Source organism: Megalops cyprinoides, chromosome 7 (assembly GCF_013368585.1).
Source record: "Megalops cyprinoides isolate fMegCyp1 chromosome 7, fMegCyp1.pri, whole genome shotgun sequence".
NCBI classification, from domain to species: Eukaryota; Metazoa; Chordata; class Actinopteri; order Elopiformes; family Megalopidae; genus Megalops; species Megalops cyprinoides.
This window is the reverse complement of record NC_050589.1, coordinates 21,606,615-21,634,087: the sequence shown is the minus strand read 5'-3', so window position 1 is coordinate 21,634,087 and position 27,473 is coordinate 21,606,615. Positions and strand designations below refer to the sequence as shown.

At 42.4% G+C, this 27,473-nt stretch overlaps 3 protein-coding genes across 3 annotated transcripts in view; all 3 read right to left on the bottom strand.

The window, feature by feature from the left end:
• rassf1 (Ras association domain family member 1) overlaps window positions 1–14,847 on the bottom strand; it is a 32,798-nt gene extending 17,951 nt beyond the window's left edge. Inside the window, exons 1-3 of the mRNA XM_036534060.1 lie at window positions 14,185–14,847; window positions 11,300–11,986; window positions 1,569–1,693 (exon numbers count right to left, since the gene is read on the bottom strand). Of these exons, the coding sequence (XP_036389953.1) occupies window positions 1,569–1,693; window positions 11,300–11,612 (438 nt within the window). The 5' untranslated portion in view covers window positions 11,613–11,986; window positions 14,185–14,847. The remainder of the gene's footprint in view (window positions 1–1,568; window positions 1,694–11,299; window positions 11,987–14,184) is intronic.
• A 1,761-nt stretch (window positions 14,848–16,608) lies between these two features.
• On the bottom strand, window positions 16,609–21,768 carry zmynd10 (zinc finger, MYND-type containing 10). Its single transcript, XM_036534367.1, has 12 exons — window positions 21,630–21,768; window positions 21,169–21,277; window positions 20,840–20,956; window positions 20,640–20,693; window positions 20,292–20,444; window positions 19,973–20,061; window positions 19,322–19,422; window positions 18,854–19,026; window positions 17,989–18,114; window positions 17,742–17,863; window positions 17,099–17,224; window positions 16,609–16,708 (listed from the first exon to the last, which is right to left on the bottom strand). The coding sequence occupies exons 1-12, from the start codon at window positions 21,728–21,730 to the stop codon at window positions 16,609–16,611; spliced, it is 1,371 nt and encodes a 456-aa protein (XP_036390260.1). The 5' UTR covers window positions 21,731–21,768.
• A 961-nt stretch (window positions 21,769–22,729) lies between these two features.
• Window positions 22,730–26,790, bottom strand: nprl2 (NPR2 like, GATOR1 complex subunit). The gene is made up of 11 exons (XM_036533942.1): window positions 26,221–26,790; window positions 25,953–26,044; window positions 25,619–25,787; window positions 25,094–25,202; window positions 24,817–24,953; window positions 24,511–24,608; window positions 24,350–24,386; window positions 24,172–24,265; window positions 23,852–23,969; window positions 23,358–23,500; window positions 22,730–23,082 (listed from the first exon to the last, which is right to left on the bottom strand). The coding sequence occupies exons 1-11, from the start codon at window positions 26,296–26,298 to the stop codon at window positions 23,015–23,017; spliced, it is 1,143 nt and encodes a 380-aa protein (XP_036389835.1). The 5' UTR covers window positions 26,299–26,790; the 3' UTR covers window positions 22,730–23,014.
• Window positions 26,791–27,473: the final 683 nt, after the last annotated feature.

Genomic DNA, 27,473 nt, shown 5'->3' with positions numbered 1-27,473 from the left:
ACCGAGGGGGCCGTTTTTAAGTGTTTTAATCTCTCTGAGTGTGCATATGTGTGCACACATGCACGCAACATCTGAACGCATGTGTCCACGTAATTTCATATTAATAATGCTTCATCAGCAATATACCACCCTTACCCTGTCTCTTTTGGGGGTATCCAATAGCTGTTTAAGAAATATTTGGAGAAGGTCCTGGATGTGTTTAAAGTTAACCTGGGATTTATTCAGTGTTTGAAGCATTTAGAAACACTTCTAAATTCAATATGAGCATTGTTTAAAACATAAACTTCACTTTTATCCATTTATTTGAGACTCCATTCCAACTGCCCGTAAGAATAAAATCGTCCTGGATTCCCAGAAGATGAACGTGTCGTACTTCAAATTGTAATGCTACAAAAAAGGCACAGAGCATCACATCTACTACCGCAGATTACCGTGTTTCACACCCTTCAGACAGACAGGAGTATGTAGTCTGCAAGGCGCTGCTGGAGCTAGTGTGTGTGTATGCTGGTGTAAACACGCACGTTCATTTGTCCTGCCTGCAACGTGTGGTGGAGGGAAGGCACAGGGCACAGGAAGAAGTCATCACTCACTGCCTGGCTGCCATTGTACTAATGTGAGAACGCGAAGGCAGCGTTTAGCACAGGCCTATAAATCTTGGCTTTCATCAGCGTATGGGCCCTGGCTGGGGTTTTTATGGGCAATGCTGCATGTGAAAGCTTCTGATAATGGTTCTAAAACCCCTCATCAGACTGTGTTAAGACAATGTTGCATTACATGAGCTCGCCATATATTTTGTGGGCTCTGACACTGATAAGGTGTGAAAAGGCAGAAGCTGAAGTCAGGAAAAGAGATGGTGGCTAATTCAGTCTTACTCGGGCAGTATTTCACTATGAGGTTTCATCAATGGGGTGCTTTTTATGTAAGCTGACAGAAAAACCCCTCATCCCAACCCCCTCACAGCCAAGAGTATGAGGCAGGATAACGCTATGGACAGACTGGCAGGGTCCTTCAGGCTGAGGACGCATAGGTCACATTACTGCTAGGTTCTGTAGCATAGTCTTATCACAGACGCTGACAGCAGTCACTGTTGTAACATGGTGTCACATGTCTAATCTACAGTTTAGGCCCGTGAAGTCACGGTAGTTGTGCATCTGCTGTGCTGCTACAACAGATCAACTGAGAATGGAGCGCTTTCATATGAATATGTAGAATGGGTGGAGATGGCTGTGTGTTTGGCTACCCCCCTCTCCTTTGCTCACCCCTGGGGAAATAATGATGGCGCCTGACCACATGTGCTTAGATGAAAGATCCCTGCAGATTCAGACCCAAGACCAGAAAACAAATGACTTTATTCTGTTTGGCTATGATACTGTCTCATCCAATAGCTAATGCTTCTGTGAAGAAACAAATAATTTTGGACACAGTGGTCATGCTAAAAAAAAAAAACACACACAGCAAGAGAGTGAATTAACAAAGAAAACAAAACGGGCATTAAATACAGACCACAAGTACATTCAGAGAAAGACAGCTCCTTATCTAAAACAGATGCACTTGTCATTTTTCCTTACCACATTGGTGTCTGTCTCTATGGTGTCCTCCACATTATCTGGCTGGTCAGTTAAAGTTCCACGTTCAGAGCTGCAGTCTAATTGGATGAGAGCTCGGCAGCGATAGTGGCAGGTGAACCTGCAGTCTGTGAGCGGGAGAAAAGAGAGGAAGGCGATTCAAATTTAGATTACAGACAAAGATTCGTCAGGTTGTGTCATTATCATCAATCAGTACAACAGCATTCCATTAAGGATAGAGTGAGTCAATGAGTCAAAATCTTGGAAAAGAGTTAGAGTGAAAGGCAAGGGTGGATGGCAATGCCCTGAATCAGCGTGCATCACATGGCACATATAACCGCTCACAGCTTCCTCAGCTCAAAACAGTCTGTCTGTCTGAAATACCCACTCTAAACATTATGACCCAACAGAAACACAAATCACGCTGTAAGGAGAGAGCTTTCTCCCCACGCAGTAATAGTTTGTGCAGTCAGGTGTAGACACATTGGAATTAGGCCATTTGTCTGCTGCACACACTCATGCAGTTAGTCTAAACACAGGCTAATGCCATTTTTTTTTTACACTGACACAAACATACAAACATCTGCAAAGCAAACAAGGGACAAAGGAGAGGTACACTCAGACTCAGTGCATTCAGTGCATGTACACATTATATCTGAAACACCCAGTTATACTTTGTACCAGCGTGTGGCTGACACAGGCACCATCCAAATTACTGGACGGTACAACAAGGTGCTAAGACAGTTTATGTCATCTTTTTCGATTTGAATACAATGTTGACATTTTAAATATTCCCCCTTTCACTTAAGCTAAAATCCAGGGTTTTGTATCACAATTTACATTTGTTTACTAAAAAATAAAAAGTTTAAAATAACTGAGTTAAAAATTAATATTTGTACAATTCCATTTACATCCTCATGAGTAGTGGGGGGTAGATTTTGGATTTTGGCAAAAAAAAATGTCCATTTTAACATGGAAAGCATGAGAAGAATAAATCTTCCATTCATTCTGTACCACAGACATACATGATGGGGATGCTTCTCAATTTGAATATACACTGTAAGAAAGAAATTCTCTTTTGGTGATAATCTCATATGAACATTTTGAGATGTGTTTATTGGATTCTGGGAATGATTAGACATGTTAAGGATGTTTCTCATCTTAATGGATTGTACTCACCGTAATTAAAGGTAATTCACCTCATTAGTTTTTTAATGCAAACAATCATAATTATATTTTGGCTCAAAAACAAAATTAAGATACAAGGCATGCACAGAATATGAAACCTCTGGATACTGAGGGGAGTTTTCCAGGGTACTGTAAGTGATCAGCAGCTGACTGCGGCAACAGGCACGAGTACTGCAGTAAAGTAATATGGGTGCCTTGGGGTGGGTATGAGGCTCACGATGTTCCAAAACGAAAAAGAGTCTGATTTACTGAAAGGCAGTCTGTTCTACAGATATTTTGCCCATTGGTGTGATAGTGTGGCAGTGGGTGTGGCGTCCATAGCTCATACCCTAATCGCAACCCCTCACCCCAGCCAACCCAAGCACCAACTGAGTTTGGGAAGACTTGGTATCCATAGGCAGGATAATTTGCCCAAGGTTGCCTTTTTTCTGCAGATCTGACATCTGTAGCCTGCACCTATGGGGTTTGTTTATTGTAGGCTTTAAAGTTCAGGTTTAAGACAATGGATGGTTAGGTACGGGTATTAATGAGATATTTTAAATTTATTTTTGGTCCAGAACTAGATGAACAACCACAATTCCTATTTAAAACAAAGGGTTTCTAAAGTGAGAAAGTAAATAAAGTAATGCGTAGATAAATTCATGCTTCCCCTTTGGTGGAGGGAACAGTATTCGGTCACCCTTTGGTCACATGCCTGCGCGCCTCCTCAGACCGGGCTGCTCTGTGTTTGCTCACAGTCCTGACATTGCCGGGGCATTACATCAGCCAGGGCCTTCCTCAGGCACAAGCGCGGCCCTCACGAGGCCGGCAGCTGAGAATGTGGGGGGGTGGCGGGGGGGCGTTTCTGACAACGTGGAACCCTGCGCAGAGTTCACAGCGCAGGCTGGCTTCCCCCCTGTGGGGGAGCTGCTGAATCACACTAAGGATCCATTACATGGCTTTCCTTACCTTCCTCATTGTGTCTCCTGTATCCTTTCTCAAACTAACAGCCTGCTCTGAGGTAACTGAGCCCACAAGGCCGGGTCCTTTGGGATCTTTTCTCTACTTTTTTTTTTGTCTCAGTTGCTCCTCCTGCCCACATCAACTACACGTCTGAGTCCTGACACTAACAATATGGCACCCTGATAATCTGTCACTGTGGTGAAGGGGAGAAGCAGGAAGAATCCTAAAGCAAGTTAAATATGTGTTATATGTGTATGTAAAAACTGGATATAACGCATTATCTGCCTCTGTCCATGAACACTAGCTAGGGCATTACAGAACATAAACTGTAGTGAGGCATATGAACCAGGGTGACATCACTGGAACGAAATCCCTGGAGTTTAGAACAGCACGCATTCCAGTCTGTTAATCTAGCATGAAAAAGGTGATTAGCCACAGGGAACTAGACACTTCAACTGCAATGACACAGTTATGAGACACTCCAGTCTGAAAAGGAGATCATAGAGTTTCACAAGAAGTACAGCCATCACCCCTTTCCAGTCATTCCTGGCATGTTGTTTCCTGGGCCTCCCAGATCAAACCAAGCTTGTAAAAGATAATTACTCAAGTCTGTAGGGAGAGGAGGAGGAAGTGTCCAAACTTGGCCATGTCTTTATAATGGATTTCTTGCTTTTCCTTCCCTTGTCTATAGACTGAGTCAAGTGTTCTAGGTTTGCACTGCCCTCTTGTGGCAATTTTAAATCATGACAAATATGACCAGAAGCGGTTCAGAACATGCAGAATCCACTTACAGGGCTTAGCCCTGATTTTCTTTTTATTCTAAATCTTCTTTCTTTGGGGATTCCAGATTAATACCAAAGCAACATCAACAGAAAAATCTCCATTATATCAAATGAAGATTTTCAGACACAAGTATTCTCTTTAATGTCTGTTAAATCAGAAAACAGTTCATTCTGCACTGCAAAGAAACGTTGACAGTCAGTTGTTCTACTTAAATGTAGGTAGGAAAAGCAAATGTATTCCTGAAAATAAAGCCATCATTGCCATATAACAATTTGTTTCCCTTTACTGTCTTATTTGGATGGGTATGAAATAAAGACAGAACACACAAGTACTTAGGACCAGATGTCTTCATGGTGTTTTTGTGGCTCTCCCGCAGACCATCAGGGGAATGGTAAAATTAAAAACAAGCAGAGAACACAGTTAAATAAAGGACATAAGCATGGCCTCTTCTCTGGCCTTGTTCAGGGCTAAAAGAAAAGATGCAGTGGCTCCACACACACACACAGCCTCATGTCAAGACGCCTGTGGGAGGACCTGATGAGGCACACAGACCGCACCCTCCTCCATTTCTCTCTGCTTTAGCACAGCCCTCGCTCTGACTCGGTCTCACCGCCCAGCCAGAAAACCACAGCGCATATAGCACGTCTCCACTCACGCAGCGACGGCGAGCACACACGCTCACTCGCTCTTTCGTCTTCTGTACTTTTCCAACCACAGCTCATCCACGCAGAGGTGCGTACACCACACCGCTGACAAACTTCAGCAGTTTATGCTGCCCAATATAGACGTGTGCATAATGCGGCTGTTACTCGATATTTTTCAATGATTGTTGTAGAGGATGAAAATCTCTCTTGTCAACACAACCACAACACTTGTGCTGCTTGGAATCTGTGGGGCCCTGGAGACAGTACTGTGAAAGGACACACATACTGTACTCGCACACATGTTCCCTTAGTCTCTCAGTGACACCAAATGTCTAACATGTTCAACAGGACATTAGTGTAAAGGGTGGTTCCTCAGAGGAAAGAAGCAAGTGTGCTTTCAAAATAACACAGCACATAAATAGACAGAATTGTAGTGAAGCCTTACAAAGCAGGTGCACTTCATCCTCTATTGATTAGACAACAGCAATGTTACATGTAAGATTAAACAGCATGCAGTGGACGCACACACCACTGTCCTCAAAATGAATAAGAAATGAATAACCAAGTTGTACTCTTCTCTTGTATCCCTGATTTTTGAGCCCAGAGATCAGAGAGTTCTACACTATTTGCCTGTTGTTCAGTAACTACCCACTGGCAAGTTACACCAAGGCATATGTTCTACTAGGAGCCTCACAGCAAAGACTAATCACTCATCAGCTCACTGGACAAATGGCTGAGAAAAGAAGGACATTAAATTAGACAAAGCACTCCAGTTTTCTGGTCTGTATGCAGTGCTTAGCAAGGCATGATGGGAAGGAGACGAGTCAATGAGGCTAGGGCCATGGCAGAATCTAAGAGATTAACAGGGAAATACACCAGCTGTTACACTGCACGTTATCCGCCACAGCTATGAGAAGAGACTGTCAAAAATCACACACAGCTTTATATTTCACCAATTTTAGAGACAAATATCTATTAAACCACCTTGTGTTGCAGTGAATGAGGGCCTCTCAAAGGGGTGAAGATTACTTTAGCCTTTAACAGGGGTGTCTGCTAATTCCCATCCCATCCATGGCTTGCTTACCCTGACCCCCCTCCCTTGCCTGTCTCTGTGCTTTGCTGGCATCCCACCCCTAGCCCGCCACCCCCGACTCTGCCCTAGAGAGGGGGCCGGCTCCCCTCTGGTGCTCACACAGAGCCCCCACTGTTTCCAGATCAGCGTCCAGGCCAGCAGCTGCACAAAGGCTGTGAGCACTACAACAAACAGGCAAGAGCCGGGAGGAAACACGCACAGCTCCCATGGCATCACAGCTTGAATATTCATGACCAGCAAACTGCACAATCAGCTCCTGTTCTTACCATGCAGATCCATCAGGCCTTTTCACACACAAATCGGCAACATGTTCAGTTCTAATCAGCTTAGCAACACAGTTTTAGAAAAACTGATTTCATGTCAAAGCGCTTAGTATATGGTGCCACCTGCTTCCCTACAGCATACTAGAAAGAGAATCAAATATGCTAAAACAGAATATTAGACCACACTTTGATTAATGAAAACACACTGTATGAAGGATGCTACTACACTGCTGTGATGGGAAAATGAATGTGTTTCTATGTCACAGCTCTACAGACCAAACTAATGAGCCCTATACCAAGGGCAAGGATCTTAATATGGGCTCTGTCCTTGAAACTCGCACCTCTCTGTGGAAAATGTGGCTGTTGGATTTGAGGAGTGACAATAAACACACTTCCAGGGCTTGACGTATCAGAGCTGAGAGGAGGAGCAACACTGTTTTGCCTTGAATCGCTGCACTTTCCCTTTTGGCTGAGAGTATCAAATAAGGAACTTGGGTTGTGTAAAGACCTTATCACATTGAGCAGATAGAGAAGTTAATCCAGTATCTACCTTGTGGCATGCTTTTTAAAACAGAAGATTATCCAGAACAACTTCACTGCTAAGATGTCAGATGATAAAATGAAATCTGCCTGCAAGTGTAAACATAGCTAATCCTTTAATGACAACATTACGTGTGAGGATGCCCCACTGCTGAAAGACAAGGATAAAATGAGACATTAAAAAACACCTACATGTTCCTCACACAATTCTACAGAGCAGATAACGGTCATGTGGCCAGGGGATGTCCATGTTTGCGTGTCTGCATGTCTGTGGTGCTGTCTTTCTCAGTGCCCTTCTGCTGGGTTCTGCATGCACCGATGACACTGATCATTAAATGAGGCAGGGTGTTACAACGACTTCAGACTACCAACCATTAGCAATGAGGTTAACAAAACATTTCATTCAATACCCATCTCTGAGGCTATAAGCTCTGTTTTTGTCTAACAATTGGTTGGTGGCTGAAAGGACAAGCTTTGGGAAGCTACTCTTTGAGACCCTGGGAATGAAGCAGTATTTGTGCTGCTGAGGTTCCTGTACACTAACCAAGTAAGGGAGGGGGGGGGGGGGGGGGGGGGGGTGGAGCTGCTCACTAACTGAAAACTCAGAATAGAGCTGACCAGTCAAAAGTTTTACCACATGGTGGGAAAGTCCTAATCAGGAGGAAGGTGCACTGGAGTTATCTTTTTTATTTCTCCTTTTGCTCGATAGCAATGAGGCCTTGTTATTGTTAACATATCGACAAAACCTCCTGTGAGACCCGCCTATGCTTTGATGTTCACACTTTAATTTAACATCATCATATAGATATAAACATGCAGAGATAAACATATTACATATGCAAAGTCAAGACACCTACTTCAAAAACCCTACTAGGGAAATACAGAGCTGTTCCTACACACATCCTCTTGCTAAAAAATGGTGAACATTATCGAATAGCTAGCAAGGAGCAACACTATGAAGACCTCGGACACAACACTTAAAGGAAAGGGAGCGCTGCTCTATTTCTCTGGTGTTCTCAGTTTTTTTCTTTTCGGAGCTGTTTTTATTGTGTTCATGTTTCTCGAACTGACCCCTAAAAGTTATCATGTCCACTTCCTGCTTCCTCTGTGAGAGAACAAAGACCCCTCATGGTCACTCCCCACGAGTCCAGCTGTCAGTGTTTTGAGCATGTAGTGAAAACATCCCAGAGCTTCCTGGTGATAGGACGCCTGCTCCCGCCCCACTCTGGTGCCCCGACCCCGGACTAAGGCGTGCCGGCCCCCGCCTTCTCCAAGCCCAGGTCTGGGTCAGTGGCAAGAGTAAAACATTTTCTGGAAAGAAGTGCATGTGCCAGGGTTTGGTTTGGGTCAGTGGCACATGCAAAGTGCTGAAAACAAAGAGCGAAGTGCTGTAGCAGGAGGTTTGACTGGCATGTCTCCTGGGGTCTCTTGAACTAGCATCTCAACCACTTGAGGAACATGCACAGAAATAACTGTATGCAAATTATAGTAATTGGCCTGTGCAGAGACAGAGAGCAGAAATTTTCTTCAATGGGAGCTAAAAAAGAAAATGTAGCTTCTGCTGAAATTCTATAATACTTCCCCTTAACCCTACTGCTGTGTGAAGAATGTTAAACAAACATTTAAAAACACCCTTAAGTGTCAAAGTGCTACTTAAGGGGAAATCGTTTCCGTTAATGCTGTGGGTGTTAAACACAGTGGTTTTATATAACTGCCAAGCATTCGGAGACCTGTAGGTCTTTTTCTAGTGTGTGACTTAGTGTGCCAGTGGTCACATCTGGTGAAATGCAACCTTACCTGGAGGAGCTAAGCCCACGCTGCCCCCCCCTCCGTTAAGCACTCTGCCTGGGGCACAGACAGAGGGGCAAACCAAGAACTAACTAAAACAAATTGACAAAAACCTGCTGACACCAAAGTCAAACAAACTACTCAGGAGGAACTGCAGGAATTCCATGAGCCAAACGAAAAATGAGAACTCTGGGGGTAAAAGCTGAAGCAAAACCTGAGGGAGCCGAGACAGAGCGGGAAACAGCAGCAGTTTCTTTGAAAGAGCAGCATTTGGGCGGCGAGACGAGCTGACCTCAGCAGCGGCACTGCGTGTCAGAGGAGGGTAGTGTTACTGTAACCTCTCCCTCCCTCTCTCTCTTGCATTCATTCACACATGGTTTCTCTTTCCTGTTCTGTGCTCTATCTGCCACTGTCATCTGTGAGAAGGCAGGTGTGCTGCCCGTGCGCTGTGCCACGTATAATGCTGAGCTCACAGAAAAGAGCATTCATGCGTTAGGCCCAGCTGAACATCTGAAAATAATTGCTGAGGTGGCCTGGACATCTGTACACACAAAGTTGAGGACAGATAACTGTGTTTGTTTGGTATAGTAAGGGTTCAAGGGTCATAGTTTCAGGCCAAAACTGAGCACAAACAGAATCATTCTTTTTTAAAAAACTTTAACTATGAATGCTTAAGTTTTACACAAAGGTTGTTATTCGCTGCTGTCAACTATGAACCAAAGCCTAATGGACACATCATCTTTGTGAATTTCACAACCAAATTATCATCATGACTTCCATCAGAATCTGATCTCCAGATTCTCACTAGCACTGGCCTCTCTCTCACAGAGGTGATAGAGATCACAGCCTTGAACTGGATCTGTCTCCGAAGTCCTGGCACAGGTGATGTGGCTTGTGAGAGACTTGAGAAACGGCTGCAGGCGGACAAATGGGACTTCCTTGGGGAAGGAATTCAGGTATTGTCTCTGCCAGATGGCATACTGTACACCGACAGTTATGTACACCTATCTGCCTAAGAGTTTGTGGAACTCTAGCGTCAAATTGTATACATTTCTACTCAGAAGCAGTTTCTTAACTCTGACCATTACTACACGTATGCGGAAACCAGTGACCATACTACCACATGCAAAGCAAGCTCACAGTGGTGTCGCTGTATTCAAAGTCACCGTTTTATGAGATGCCAACACAAAACAGATTTGCCATTTACAACGTATAGGGGAATCCCAAAGACCATAGCAACAGTAACTACATCCCTTACGTGGCACCATACAGAAGCTAAAGTACTTCCTGTGTGTACTTTACAATCTCAAAGACAGATCAGTGTAAGGTACTGTGCTGTGGGTACTGTTTGAAGAAAATGGGGTGTGGGCTGACAATAGGAGTGACTTGAGAAAAGGTTGTGTATTGAGGACTGCAGGGGCTCGTGTCACAGCTACGAAACCATCACCTCTGTCCTCAGGAGTTCTACTGTAGTCACACAGGGTCTCAGAATTTAGGGCTCTCATTAGTAATGGGACACGAGGGTAAGTGACACAGCAAAACTGACCCCAATGTAAATCAAACCTAAAGAGACGGGATATCAAACACTCATACTGGTGTCAGGATGCTGGGTGATTTTCAGGCAGTTGCTGCAGACAAAGGCTGTTTTGCTCAGAGTTCCATTTGGAAATGCAAATAATCCTTTATCAGAACAAAGTTTGTGCTCTGCTTCAATAACAGATCCCAACTATTATCCATTAAAACATCCATTCACAAACAGTCAAACATTGTTGGGTTTACACAGGAGCAGATATCAGTGAGGGGGAAGGAAGTTTACCTTCCAAGTGCTCAAGACAATTGAGACAGAGGAAGAGAGCGCAGAAATAATAAAATATGCCCTGTTGGCAGCCATCACAGAGTGACTGCCTACAAAGAGACTGAAGTCTGATGTTCTTTTTCTGGTGAGTATCAAGTCCACAAGATTGCAAGTGGAAGTACACGGCCTCCATATTTTCCAACTGACAGTATCCAAGCCCACTCTAAGCTGGTTTTGTGCAGCCATGTTCTCTCTGATACAAAACCTCCTCATTAAATCCTTGTGTCTATTCAAAGCTAATGAATGCAGAGGGGTATGAATGGGAGGGCATCACAAAAAGCTTATTTATTCCTCCCTAGATGTTTCAGCAACCTTGTTAGTTGGAGGGTTCTAGTGCTTGGCTGCAGCACTGCCAGTAGGCCCCTATCCCCCTTCCACTGCAGGATGTTTCAAACAGCCAGACAGGCAGATATACAGAAGAAACAGACAAGCAGGCAGGCAGACAGACAAACTGACAGCACAGCAGACAAACACGCAGGCAGGCAAATGTACAGACAAACACGGAGACAGACAGGAAGGCAAGCAGGCAGACAGAAAGACAGGGGATAGACAAACATGTCCACAGACAAAAACAGAGATGGAGCGATAGGGAGATAAACTGCTGAGTGGCTCAGATGGACACGTCTGGTGCTACTCACGGGTGCAGCGCAGGCTCTGCTTGTATAGGCCCCAGATGAAGTCTCCACACAGGTCACACCAGGTGGGCTGGGCATGGGTGCAGGGCTGGAAATCATGCCCCTCCCCTTTATCGTCGGTGAGACGCGGGTCGATGCTCTCCCCCAGCAGCCGAATTATCCGCACCCTGCTCAGGAGCTCCGGAACCTTCCCTGGGCTGATGCGCAGGGCGTTCACCCGCTCCAGCCGGGGGGTCCGGGGCGCCGGCGGGGTGGTCAGCTCAATCCGATCATCCAGGGTCAGCTCCTGCAGCTCGATCAGCTCGCCCCGAGACATCCTGGCGCTGGCGGACAGGTGAGCGGGCAGCAGGATACGCTAACCTGGACGTCACTGCACAGGATCAGTCTCTGGCAGGCATAGGCTTCCACACATTAGGCCACTTGGGTGCTCGTGATTAAGGGCAGCCTCTAACTCAAGAACAGTGCAAGTCTGCCTGAAATGTTGGCAGTATATAATCAGAGCATGCATACATTACAGCTCTAACAGACAAGCACGCCAGATTGCTATAGGAGGGTTAAGAGAGTCCGTGTCCTACTTCATAGTCTGTGTGCCTATGTGCCTAGTGACAATTCCACAGAGGGTGTTCAAGTTGGTGGTCCCTGAGTCTCCTCTTCTAATCCAGGTCAATCCCATAAAACGACAGTTTCATTCTGTGGATAATCAGATACAAATTATGCATCATGCATCTCAGACTACTTCCAGTTTTCCTGCATTTTAATAGTTGGTTCCCTGTAAACTTGTAAAAGAGAATTAGTGGATTTAGTTAGCATTGCAAACATCCAGAAAAATTCAATGCAACCATCTCCACTGAATTGTAAATCAGCGCACTCCAATTTACGACAAATCTTTTTTTTAATCTGCCCATTTATTTTTATTCATCAACATAAGACCAGATAAATATCAATAGAAAACCTCTGGTACAAACGCAAGGTGATCCCCATTTAAAAACAGAAAAAAAAAAAAAATTGATGCTTTACTGTGAAAACATGTAAAAGAAGGATAATTAAGATGCAAAGAATAAATCTCATCTGGAAAAAAAAAACACGCTGTCAGCTTATGCTAAAATGTGGGACAAGACACAGTTTAATCCAGCTAGCTCAAAGAGCACAGACAACACCATGCTCTGCGTTCTGATGCACCCACACAACAGATATGCACGGCCGTCTTAGGCCGGTATTTCCTTTAAACAGAAGAAGGAAGCTTTTCTTGGATTGGCTTTTATGATCTAAAAATGACAAAGAAAAACACCCTGGGGTGTCACACCTTTGTTTAGACTAGTTACTGTGATCTGTTGCAGCATCTTTGCTGTCTGAGAACAGACACTGGAATTATAACTTGTTTGATACACTGTCTGCTCTAGCGACCTAAACTAAGAATCCTGGTTGGATGTATCACTCCATCATAATGTCTAGAGCAGGAGTCGGCCTGGAATCATACCCCACACCCATTCTGTTTTTCTCCGTATTCAGTGAAGTGACTGTGAGTAATAACATATTGATGAAAATAAACTGGACAGAATCCACTGAGTCAAGTGTGGGTGCTTTCATTAGAATGTTCTTTACTCACGAAAGCGCAGCTCAGCCACTTTGGAAATGATTAGACTGGACTTCTAAGGAACCGACTAAATGCAAAATAATGAGACTAGAGGCACACCAGCGGATTAAAGGCTGTCTGTGAATAAGTTAAAGGGTACGTGATTCTGTTTAGGAAAAGAAGAGTACATGCTGGGTGGTACGTGTAGCCTTGTAAGGACCTCTAATTTGATATACGCTTGGTAGCCCCAGCGAAACATTGTATAATTCAAGTTTCCCCAGAGCTTCGAATGTAATTACATTTTCAGTCTCGTAATTCTAAGACAACCAGTATTATTATCATTATTTTTATGATTTGTTTTGTATTGAATGACTTCTAATGGACAAAAAAACAACATACATGTGTAACATGTAACATGTAACATTACCTCATTCATGTGGGGTGGGTGCATATTTAATATATAAACATATAAATATATAAACACACACACACATATATATATATATATATATATATATATATATATATATATATATACATAAACATATATATAAGTATATAAAGTATGCTCAGACGCACAACAGCAGTTTGCCCACTCGGTCAATGATTTTGTTGATTGTAACATACAATCACAACAAAATATATCCAAAGAATTGATCATGCTTCATACTGCAATCACTGAGCACGCTACAGGACTGGCACACACAATTCTGAATCATTCGCACATTTGTAAGACTCTTAAAATGTTAAATGGCTAAGCAGATTTACAATATTCTTAGTTTATGGTAGATTACCACAAAACAATGGGGAAAAATAAACATTTCGATGCCACATTGGAATTACGTCCAACACTTCAACTACCGAACTGACTATTCAGAGTGTTGATGGGATGGTCCAAATGAATGAAATGTCCTTCTGTTGTTCACCAGCGTATGGCATTGGCAGTGACGGACGTAGGATACAATATTGTTGGTGGTGGTAAAGAAAAAAGCTCAAAATAAATATCTGATGAATTACATATCCGACTTTATAGAGCTCGTTTTCAGAACTTCTCTCTACGTTTTTTATCAGGAAGCTAAAACGAAAACAGCTTCCATTTGCAGAGTGACAGTTCCCTGCTGCTATCACTAGTTGTAGTTGACGGTCGTTTAATATGATATGCTGATGATTAAAACGAGGTTGGCAACGGATGTACATTCATTTTGGTACATCACCATAAAGCACCCCCTTTCTATGTTAAAACAACAAACCACATGTACTTTTGAATTTTAATCGATGTGTAATTGGAAACAGAGCTAAGAAACTAGCTACATACCTTGCAAAAATATTTAGGTCATCAATACGGAGTCATGGCTTCCCGGCGACAAAACTGCAAACTCTGCTATAGCTAGTGTCCTGCACACACATTGAGCTTAACTGCATGTTTTGCCAGAAAAATTACGCAGAACGTGTGTTTTCAATCCAGAAAATTCCAGTAAGCAAAAAAGTAAGTCAGCCACCTACATACGTTTCCGTTACATTCACAGTCAAAGTTATTCCACCGCAGAAGGAGTAATGTGCGTTCACTCGTCAGAGATTATTTGAGCATCTGCCGCTTCTTGTCAGTAGGAGAGTGTGATAACTGCGCACACTCGGTGACATATACCGATTTCTTTAATGCCTGAATCGCCGGTGATATCTCTGAACTGCAACCCAGTGTCCAGTGACACAGCGCTGTCACAGTAATAGCAAATGTAAGTGGTACATCTTCCATTCACTCAATACGATGCGGAGACGTAGCTTGTATTAAGATTCTCTTCAACCACTAGTCTTGGCTATTTCCGAAACGGAATAGCTGAGTTGCTTGAGGATTAGCTAACTACATGACGTACTTCTGAAGCTACTTTTTAGTAGAACATATGAAAAACATTCAAAACTGTCGCGACGAAATTTATATCCCACGAATATGTGAGCAAAAATTCCACGAGAACAGCCGATGCAACTCCCCTCCTAAGTTCTTCAACACCATCAGTGTTCGGATCAGCATTAGCTGAAGTTTCCATAGAAATGCTCAAGGAGGTGTGGTGTTGGGCCGTGCAAACATCTTTTAACGGAACGGAAAAGCTGATTTCAAAGACAGAGACGCGTTACACAGCCTAATGAGGTTGATGCAAAGCTAAAGGGAAAGAAAACAATGCAGCTCTGGACATCTAGTTTTGCAGAGGTCCCCCGTAAAACAGCGAATCGTATTTCTTGCGAAATGCTTGGGGGTGGGCAAGAGAGGAAAAAAAAAAACATGGTTAACCGTTAATGGACTTTGGCTACATTGTAATCACTTTTAGTAAGGAGCATATGTGCCTAAATGTTTTTTATATATATAGTTTATTATTTCCAGAATAATACTACATTAAGGAAAGTGTAAATATGTATGCTAGAACAGAGCGATTTCTGACTGTTGTTAAATCACCCCCAAATGCATAAAAGTTCACACAGGCTTGTCAGGGTTAAGTGACGGTTAATTGTTGCATCACAAGGTTATCTTAAAAATGTTAATGAAAACCATTAAATACAATTGCATTGATGGATCATAGTTCAAAAACTAAACAACCATTCGATAATTTATTCATACAGTAGTGTATTTAACATTTATTGCTGCCGTGAGAAGGTACACATTATTAAGCATGTATAGGGGGAAGGATTCTTAAAGGGGAGACGGGTTTTCTGTTCTCTCTACACAACTTTATGTTCTGTACGTCAACCATCTACAACTTTAGCTAAATGCTTTTTTCTTCACTGCGGGTGTAGATGGTGCAACTTTGGTTAGGACTTTCATCCACAAGCCCAGACAGGACAATTTGTCATTAGTGTACAATTTAACAGATTGGAGGTGTGTCATGAAAAGGTGAATGTTTATGAATTCTGTTCCTTTCAGCTGACCCAAAGATTCCCAGTAGAGGAGATATCACTTCTTCACTGGCCACAGAGGAGAGGAATTGAGGGGGGTCAAAGAGCAGGTTAAGAATCTGCGTAACATTTTGTCTGTTCACAAGTGCCAGATCTTAGGAGATAGACACTTTCCTCAGCTCCAATGTATTCTGAATTATTTTCATAGGCCATGTTATCTTATTATAATTCACTCACTCAAAGCACCTAGGAAAATAATCAGAAGTCTTTCCCAGCAGTGAATGACTACAAAACTGAACTACAAGATTTTAGATTTTTATTTTAAGACATTTTAATAACATTACATAAAGAGGGAGAGTTAGAATGTGGTTTTTCAATTATATATGTTTATTCATTCAATTTAGAAAAGACACACAGTAGTTACATATAATACACAATGACAAACAAGCCCTGGGTATATCATAACTTTGACTCTCTCCTGCATTAGGAAATAATTACAAACCGTCTTGTTATCTATGGTTTCAGTCTGAGGAGGAACTAGTTGCATTCTGACAAGAAATCACATTTTGGAGTTTCGATGAACATTTTAAACCTTCAGTTTCAGACACAGTTTCTGTCATTCTGTAATGTGTCCATAAGTGACCAAAGTTTTTATATTTGTCAACACTCTGGGGTTAGCACCTAGACTTCTGTAATGCACTAGAACAGTGATGTCATGTCATGTATAGCTTTTCCTTCCTCGCACTATTTAGAGCTTGACTGGAACAGACTGTGAACCCTGCTCTACTGGTAAATGTAATGCCTTTTGGTGTTCTTCTTAGTGTTGCCTTCCAGCACTGCAGTCCAATGTTGACATCTAAGTTTTCAAGGTCAAGTCCTTCTGGAGTTTCTCTGTGGCATCCACCATCAGCTGACAGGCTTTCTTGTGTTTTGGCCAGTGTTTCACCTGGCATTCTCTGTGGGAGTATAAGGAAGCTTTAATGCCTTAAATGTTCTTTCACTTATGAGGTACATTAAATGCAATTCAAACGTAGGCAGCAGAACTGTGGAGTTCTAGTTGGGCCTCAGATTTTTGGTATGAAATGATGTGAAAAAGTCCTTCGGCCTTTTTCTTGTGTTTGTTATAGTGCCTTTGCTAAGTTTTGTCTGAACTCTTTGCATCAGCAGTACTGCATTTACTGTTACCTACAGCACTGGCACACTCTGTGCCCCTCTTGCCTGCAGTAGTGCAACTGTTTGTGCCACTCTTACCTGCTGTGGTACCACTCTCTGAGCTGGTTGTTGCCCACTGCAGTATGTCCCTGCATGGGTCTCACCTGCAGCGTCTCACGCTGTGCTGCTCTTACCTGCCGCAGTACCACTCGCCCTGGCAACGGGAGCAGCGCTTGGTGGCCTCGGAGCCACAGGTGCCACACTTGGGTTTGTCTGGGATGAGGCTCTCAATCACATCCAGGTTGTAGGTCTGGGCCAGCCTGTTAGGAGCAGCAGGGAGGAAAGAGTGAGATACAATTTACATCACATTACATTAGCAGATGTTCTTATCCAGAGCAACCTTCATAGGTTAGAATTTTATCCATGTATACAGCTGGATATTAAGGACAATTGAGGCAATTGTGGGTTAAGTACCCTGCCCAAGGGTACAGCAGCAGTGCCCCAGCAGGGAATCAAACCAGCAATCTTTTGGTTACAAGTCCTGCTCCTTACCACTCCTTACCACTGTGCTACACTGACAGTGGTATTTCTACTAATGTTGTACTTATGTTGCATTAACGTTCACAAAACCTTTTTATACCACTCAGCACTATCCACATTTGAAATTTGAAATGTCCCCCTCATGATCTTACTGCATTTTTATGTATTCATCAAAATACATCAGGAATTCATACTTGTAATACTATTCCATAAACTGGAAGCTTTTCAGAGTCCTAATCTCTGCGTTTCCCTGTCCTGAGTCTCGGCAGTTGTCATCTAGGTTGCAGACTCTCTCACCTGTGTGCCTGTTCCCTCAGGTCACTTTCTGAGGGGTTGAATGCCTGCTTCACCTGGTGCTTAGCGATGGCCTTCCACTTCCCTGAATTCTCCTTCATGATATTGTTCCACATTTCTGGAATCTGCAGGACACGGTTTTAGAACACCTTAACTAAAATGATAACAAGATGGATGTTGGTGTTTACTTAATTGTATTATTGGCTAGCTGCAAGTCGTCTTTACTCCTTTGTCTGTATCAACATAGTACCTGCTCCAAGATGAGGTCCTTTCTTGGGGGGGCTGGGTCAGTGACGGCCAGGTGACTGAGAAAGCGCTGCAGGTCAGCCAGGTTGGGCAGCTGATCAATCAGGACCTCTGTCAAGAAAGCTTGCAGCTGGAGACAAACAGACAGACACACACACACCCCAGGATCAGAAAAATGCCATAAAGAAGAAACACCAACCAGTCAACACACCCCAGAATTATAAATACACTATAATTGCCAAACAGGAAGATGTTTGTTTAGTGCAAATAAAGATAAAATAGCATACACATTAGTACAGTATTTACACAATATAAATAAGTCTATAAAATATTGATCCTGTCTATGCCAAAGACATCTCTGGAAACAATTCAATTGTATAAGGAATGTGAGCCCCTTACCGAGAAACAGTAGTCAGGGTATACACATTTGTTATGTACTTTTCCAGTTTGTTCCAGTTATGTTTTCATATTTTTATCAGTGCCAAAAAATTTCCCTCCATTGTAGACATGAGCTTGAGTTATCTGTCTGATTTTGTAGATTAAGAAAGCTAAGCTTTTGTGGTAGCTGGCTCATTACAATATGTTTTCCACAGTCTGACAGGATGTATTAATTAAGACAGAAATAGGAAAGGAACTGCTACAATCAAAAGAGCATCTGGTTCTCTCTTTATTACCCACTATCAGCAGAAAGATCAGTTAAGATTCTAGTAGACAATGCTCTGCCAGAGACTGACATCCTTCCAAACCATAGTTTGCCTTTTCTTTTTTTGGTAAACTGGCTGCTGGGAGGTAAAATATGTGTCCAAACAACCACAGCAGGAGATACAGTTTCCTTGAAGTGTGCTACTGCCTGCGTTGTTTTGCTGCACCTTTAAGAGCTGGTTCTTGTTGAAGTTGTTGAAGTCGTATTTCCTCTGGCATTCTGGCTTTAGCAGCAGGTTGAGCAGAGCGATCCACACCTGGCCGTCCAGTTTGGTCATCTTCACCTGGTCTTCCCTGGGGATATGGTGCCACTTCCCATCCATGTACTTCTCCAGCTGACCTGCTGCGGATGCCAAGAGGAAGAAACCAACTGAGAGGCAAGGTTCTGTTAAACCATGCACGTTTACCCACTGGAGTAGAAACCACTCCATGGAAACTGCAAAAATACTTCTGTTTGAGTTGAAAACTCTCCATGGAAAATTTGAACCATAAGATGAAGACCTGCGATTCAAGGAATATCAAGGAAACAGTTAGGAAATTAACACAAGACACATAGGACAAACACATACAAAACACATGCACTGTCTAACCAGGGGCAAAATGATGTAACACTGGGACACAGGGGGTCACTGTACCTTTAGAGGTGCGAGACCAGGGGCAGTGTTCCAGCAGCTGGACCAGGACACAGGGCAGATTGTGAGTGCAGAGCAGTCTTGTGAGGGCACTTAGGCGCACGCTACACAGGAGATACAACACAAAAATGCATCCTTCACCACCACAATCATCATCATCATTTTATTCTGTGTAGTTAGGAACTGTCTTTCCATTCTATGATCTTAACAGGTTGATCACATACTGTCAGGATCCAGGTTACATGTTTGAATCCTTGATAGGTTTGACTGCTCTTGAGCAAGGTACTGTAATTAGCCTAAACTGCTTCAGTGTAATGTTTAGCTGTACAAATGGATAACACGTAGCAGTCAGCTAAATGAATGGCTATAAAAACACTGTTCTCCAGTGTTGTGGTAGGCTGTGGAACACATTAATGAAAGAAAAGGAGGGGTGTTTGTTCTTGGTGGAAAGAGACATTTAGAGTTTGCACATAGGAGACACTATGCAGTGCGTGACAGAGGCAACAATATGGTCACAAACAGTCAAAAGGCAAACATTTGTTGAGACATGTCTAATTTTAGACAGACTATTTTGCATTAAATATCTGTCTATGGGCTCACTCACTATGTGGTCATATATGGAGTATCTCTCCATGTGATCATGTGTCTGTGTACCTGTCAATGTGATCAGTGATGTAGCGGAGAACAGAGAGTGCTTTTAGGGAGATGTCAAACTCTAATGCTGCACTCTGCTTCTGCAGATCCTGAAAAAAAAACCCAAAATAAATCAGATGCACTGTGATACATACACATTGCAGCAGTTGCAACGATCTCCTTGCGTCCTTTGTCCTTGAAAATATACAGGGGAGTCAGTCCCACCGTCACCTCTACATAAGAGTGACTCAAACTCTACTCCTTCCACTTCCTGTAGAAAGCAGTCAGTCCAACCCTCACCTGTACAATGCAGTCTGTCCCACTCTGCGCCTGCACTCACCTGTACAGAGGAGGCGTTCACGTCTACGGCATCGGTCCGCCTGTTGTGAGTTGCGGGGTCCGCAGTCACACTGCGCCCAGCCAGCAGGGTCAGCTTGCGGTGGCAGTAATCCACCAAGTCCAGAATGGAGTCCTCCGCAGACTCACAGGAGTCCTGTCATCACAGACACTATTGTATCTCCCACACACTCAAACAAACCTACAGCCTGACAGCATTAACAGCTCAGAACCATGTATTGCTAACACAATGGAATATATGTTGAAAATGATTAATCTTTTTTAAAACAAATGACAGGGGCCATTTTTCCCCCCAAAGAATACCAAGTATGTATTGATGTAGAGACCACACCTGATGGAACATGACTGTCTCCAGCAAGTTGATGATGGTTGCTTCATGATGAATCTGGGAGCAAAGAGATGATAGATTGACCTACAAGACTTTGAAAAACTGCTTTTCAGATTTACTCTGTATGTAACATGTGAATCCACCACTTTAACTATGCATCTCTGCAACCCGTTGGCAGTTCGAGTAAAACGAGATTTACTCACCACCATGTACAAAGGGAACGTGCTCTGTGGGTTAAAGTCCTGCAGTTGACACAGAACAGGAAAAATCTTCACTTTCCAGATCTCCACTAGGATCATCTCATGGATCAATGTAGGAATCTGAACAGAGCACAAAACAAGGGGTGTCTGCATCACAAATCTGCAAACACTGCAACTAATTCGCTACAGTACAGCGTATGGATACAGCCGATTACATCAACGACTGTAGCGCCCTCATTTGACATAGTTTTGTCATCAAGTGACCCAGAAAAAAATAAGCTGTAACTGACGTTGATGCATCTAAGTTGGAGTGGACTGGTCTGTATTTTTACCTTTCCCAAAGACACAAGTTGTTCCTTCACAAACTCGTCCTGGGCCCCGGTGGCGTTCAGAATTGCCTGCATGTTGAGCTTTTCGATGTATTCATGTTGCCTGAACCACCTGTAATTCAATGTTTCAAAGGTGCGAAGGTTTGCATTGGACTAGTTGTGGCTACCAATTTAGCAAATGCATAGTTAGCTAATAGTTGACAGGGTAGACTAGTCGAGCTAACAGTTTACACACGGTAGAAACTGATGTGGTACACTGTTACCGTTAATTTATGAAATAAAACGACTTGGTGATAAACCTTGCACAAAACAACAAGTATGTTACTGTTTTATGACCATCGTAAAATGATATCTTTAACGTTAGATAGCAATAAAATAGATGCTCTATTAACGTCTAGACGACGTGTTAGATTACCTCACGTTAGCTGGTAAGCGGTACCAGCTAACCGACTAGCTGCACCTACCTTGGAGAGCCAATGTCCTTCAGAGGAAAAGTTTCCAAATTTTGAATATATCCTTCCGACTCTCCGGGAAAAAGCACGTGATGGGAAGATGAGGACTCCATCACCACGAATATCAAAGTTAATAATCAAGAATAAAACGCCCGCTTAACCCGAAAACAAAATGTTAACGTTGAGCGTTCAGCTCTCTTCCTTTTATTCAATGATTCAATACAGTCGTTGTCATGGTAACAAGTACAACAAACGCACGTGTACCCGGGCTGCCGGTATTTCTTTTCTCACAGGAGGTCTCGGGCAACTGAGCTGCGCTACGTGAATGGTTCAGTTTCAGCCATGGATATTTGGCTACAGGATTGTGGTGGTTCATCTAGTTTTATTTCAGTAAGTGAGCTATTTTGTTCCATTTCCTGTACTGTACTTGAAAAGTCACGTCCAGTTTTTAATGCACGTGATTCAATACCAAATGAGAATCGTTTAGTAAGTTATGGATTTAATACGGAAAACATTTTTGGCAGATGTGAGGAGTTTTATTTACGCAGGTTGTCGTTATTAACTGGTACGTTTAAAACTGTTTATGAATCGATATGTCATGCTATAATATAGCTAGCAAATTGTATGACGAGGGTTAACCGTATTGGACGCAAAATATGGCAAGATTTTTCACTGACATCGTAAATGGGGAATAAGCAATAGATTGACAATAATTGAAAAATAAGTATTGATAACTGGGAATTGTTTGGAATAATCTTAGTTTCACTTTGGGAATAAATTTCCCAGCGTTAGGATCTAGTTGGACAACAATCTTAATTCTAATATTAGGTTTAGAATTGCTTTGGGTTTCTTTGTGAGGGTGCAAGGATTAGATGAGGTGCCACCTTAAACAAGCACTGCAAAACTTTTTTTTAAAGCATGGAAATCCTACAAATAAAAACAAAATCAGGTCATCGTCTACAATTACATAGTTTATTAACTCTTCTGGTTTTATTCCCACACAAATACAAACAACATACATATCTGTTATATGTAAGTGATAAACTGTCAATAAATACTCAAAATGTAAAAGAATTTTAATTAATTTGTAATTCATTATGATATCAGTGGTATTGTTGTGTTGTACATTATTGCTATTGTGAGAATCTCTTTAAGACCCAATTTGATCTGCAATGCAGAGGTTCAGAAATGGAGTAACTGAACATATTTCAAGCAAGAGTTTAAGAGTGCTTTAAGAAATAGAAAGCCTACAATGAATAAACTTGCATTATCAAATGGTCTTCAATTCATTACCCCTAAATAAATTTTTAAAAGTACTGGCTTTGTAAGAGGCTGCCACTGCTGAAAATGGATTTGGTCAGTTGTCCAATTTCTGTACAGATGCAGATGTTGAAGGCTCATTTCCAGCAAACAATGATATTTGGGTCATTCTCCAGTCGCTCATCCAGCTCTCTGTAACTCATTCCTGCACAAACAAGAAGCAGTGTGACAATACAGAACCATCCAGAAAACTCGACATCAGACAATTTCTGACTAGCTTAACTATTCCTGTGCTTCACATGCATAAAGCTACCACACAGGCAGAGATCACACAGGTCATTTAATACAAGAATATCAAAGAATTGGTTAGTCATGATGTCAGAAAGAAAAAGCATCTCTGTTTTAGAACTGCAGTCTGACTGAATGGGACATTCACATGGGTTTAAAGACTCTTGTCTGTGTGATCTTGAGTTCAGTCACCTGTTTTGCAGCAGATCTCATCATAGCTATGACAGCCAGTGTAGAGGCGGGGCGGGCGGCTCCTCTCATCACGAATAGCCTTGACTGGGTACTTCTGCAGCCGGCGAATCAGACCCTTCATCAGTCCAAACTGGATCAGTCTCCTGGGGAAGAGCATTACAGTGAATTACAGGATGCTACATTATGAGTATTTACACTGAAATCAGTATGTTACATTACATATCATATCTTTCATTTACTTAGCATGTGCCCTTTTTAAAGGCAACTTACAATGCATATTTTTTGCATATTGCACACACATTCTGTAATTCCTTTATACAGCTGAAGAAGTAATAAAGGTTAAGAGGAGTAACCTGCAGTGTACCATGGGTCCTGGGTGTGAAGCATACATGGTTTTCACACATTAGATGCACACAGTAACATAAGAGCCAAGAGGTCCTTCCACATGCTTATGAGTTACAGCATCATAACAGAATCAGGAGACATAGACTGACCTCTCATCTACCCTTTGAAGCTGCTGGGAGTACCGTGAGCACAGATCACGCACTGTGGTGCCTGGACTGAGACCACAGTACAGCTGGAATACGTCCCTCAGGCTAGCCCGCTTCTGTCCTGAAATACAAACACACACACTGAATCACTGACCCTTTGTCCTTAAAAACACAAACACACACACACACACACTGCACATTCAACTCAATCCCAGAAAACAGTCCTGCTTCTAAATTTTATGATCTATTCAGCATGCCTTCCCTATAGTTCTCTACAAGCTCTTGACCATTGCCCCAACCCCTAAGGCCCACTCTCAGCTTACCAGGCTTGGTGACATAGAGGAGGCAATCCTCCTGAATAGACTTGTCATCTATGAGGTTTTGGACCTTGGGTGTGGTGCAGTACACATTGGAATACTGAAAAGACAGGCATTGGAATGGGTATAAAAGGAACTATTGCAAAACAAAAAGGAAGGTTGGGAAGTTATCACTCTTCTTTACCTGAAATATTGAGACCAATGTTACTACTCCATAGTACCTGAAAAAAAGAAAGACATCATTTACATCCACTGAAGTTACACAGAAGCACGTGTCTAATATCACAATCACAGACATTTGCTAAATCCAAGGTATATTTTCTATTTAAGCCATGAAATACTCACAACAAATTCTGAACAGCAATCCTGACAAGATTGAGTTCTACATCGGCTTCTGCAGAAATCTTCTGTATGTGTCTAAAACCATCGATGTAGGGCAGGATCTGAAATGCAAAACAACAGAGCCACATAACAATCTTCCCAAAATGTATCTCTTTCACCCAGCACTGTATCCCATGAATGACATTCTAACACCTCAGTCTCAGGATGGCTATGCAGTATGGTGGAACATGGTGCACTGCTTTGTGAATGAGGGGGTACAGGTCCTGCTGCAGAGGCCAGAGCTTCCAGTTGAGTGAATGGGTGCAGTACCTGCTGGGTAGTGAGATCCCACTGGGACTTGATGAATTGGTCCTTGCACTGGGTGAAGACAGGCACGTCATACTCTTGCACTATCATGGGATCCCTCCGCTGCTCGATCAGCTTCAGGTGGATAGTGTTGGACTCGTCTTCAGTTGAATTGGGGACAGTGATCATTACAATGAAGACAAAAGGAGGCCAATTTAGTTGTAAAGGTAACTGGGGATGAAGACTGCAGACATACACATGTGCTAACGCCACTGAAAGAGGCACAGGTAAACAAACACACCAATAGGAAGGGTGCAGGCTCCTTTGGCATTGAGTTCTTCCAGCAGTGTAGACATGATTGGTACCAGCTTCTGTTTGCTCTCTTCATTTGAGATGAAGCCACTCTCTAACTGCAAAACAGGATCCAATGGGGTCATACAGCAACACCAAATGCCACGCAACGTCATAGCAACATGTTTAAATCTGTGCATGAAGCAGAACACAGAATTCACAGAATCTACAAACCCAGGATCACTTTCTTGATTACTTTCTTGAACTACAGTACAAAAGACTCACCTTGTGATAGAGTCTCCACCTCCCACCTTTTCCATAGACAGGCAAAAGTAACACTAACAGAAACACTACCAGAACTGGTGGTGTGTCTTACTCTTAAAACTATGATATTGGAATGCTTTTCCAAACTCCACACTGGCCTGAGGGGCCTCCGGCTCACAGCTGCCTTGATCAATTCAGTCCTAGTACACAACTGAGGAGAATGAGCATAGAAGAAGAAAAGTCACTGCAACAGGAATCAGGGGGTGCTTACCTCCAGCGTAGTGAGATATCCAGACAGCTTTTTCACAATAGGTTCCAAGGCACAGGTTTTTGTCTGAGCGTCACACACAAACCCAAGGTTGAAGAGGAGGGCATTGCGACTGTACTTCTTGTGTTCGATGCACACTGGGCAACCAATCAGTTTCTTTTCCATTGCAGTGCTACAGACGAGAGAAGAAGCTCATTTCACACTGAAATTATTCAGCTGGACAGTGACTAATTCTTCACTACACAGACTGAAAAACCACATGTGCAGTAAGGGCAAAATGGCTTTCTAATTGAGAGAAAAGCCAATGCACTTCATTGCCACAAGAGAGGATACTCACACTGTAATAAGTTTGTTCTGAAGTTCAGGCTTGGTAATGATGTACACTTGCACCATGTCAAAGAGTTCTCTGGAAATGTACTCTTCAGGTACCTAGCACCCACAGTACATAAAAAAGATACACTCACCACAACTACATTACCTATGTCCAAGTTAGTGATAAATGATTTGTACTGAGAAATACAGATATGTAAATTTAAGTAAAGTTAATTGTCCCTGGCATGCAAAAAGAACCCCAAAGACCAGTACAACGATGATGCTGATCTTACCTGGTAGGTAATTTTTGGCCCCAGAGTAGGGTGAAACTCGCTGAAAAATATACATTCGATTCTACTATTGCTCCCCATGTTTTAAAGTGAGATGACGTTCGTATATACAGCTAACTCACAAATTAATCTGCTTCAAAAAGCTGACCTTATTCAGCTTTCCTGTTTTTGTTTACTTGACTAGAACCCATCTCTGAGGGGCAAGACATTATTTCACTCTACCAGAAATAACAAGAAATCACTAACACCAGAAACTACCGACATAAATAAAACTAACATAAGCTAACATCCAAGAATAGACATTCAAGCTAACAAGCCAGATACAGTATACGCGCTGTAAATATAATAAACGATTGAAACAGTATCACAGTAAGCGTTAGACATCAGCTGGCTAACACTGTTTGGTAGCTAGCTACAAGGCTACATTAGCTAGCTTGCAATACAGCAAACAATACAGCAGTCACAACAAAAAACATACGTGGCATTTCTACTGCAATTTATATACGATAAAAGAAATACTTGGTAGGACAGATTTACTGCAACTAGCTCTGACAGATCACATTGCTCCCTCCACTTGCGTACCAGCGTCAAATCAATAATAACAATGACTACTTCCGGGTGAGGATTTTTTGAGGAATGCGTCAAAATAAAAGTACTTCTTTTATATGGATAATACCTCATGATATTATCTGCTTCAAAGTGACTTTTTGGATGGTGTGACTTATAATGGCGTCACGTTGACTATAGTCAACTGTAATGTAGTATGCATGCATGATATAAATGTAAAATCTGACATACTTTGAGTTTTTAAGAACACGTTATACAACATAGCGCGATTCAAGGTGTCTGCAGACATATTGGGCTGAGAAGAAAAAAAAAAAACCTAAAATGAATTAGGCCTAATGTAAGTGGGTGCATTGTACTCAGACGCATTTGTTTCTCTAACTATTTTCTTGCAGTCGAATTGACTACATAGGCACCATTCTGGACACATGCTTTGGCATAAACATATTTGGCTGTAGAGAGAAAAAGGGGTATTTATTAACAAACAAACAAACAAACAAATGGGGAGGGGGATTGAGAGTTCAATGCACTCAGCAATATACAATACAAAGAGTGCAATATACAAATCCAGTAGCTCCTGCTCCTACTCTAAGAGTTGTAAGGTCCAATAGTTTTGAAAAAATATCTCCATTTGAAGGGATATAAAAGGAGCAGAGCCTGGACTAGGAGCTGAGTCAAACACTGTAGAGGTC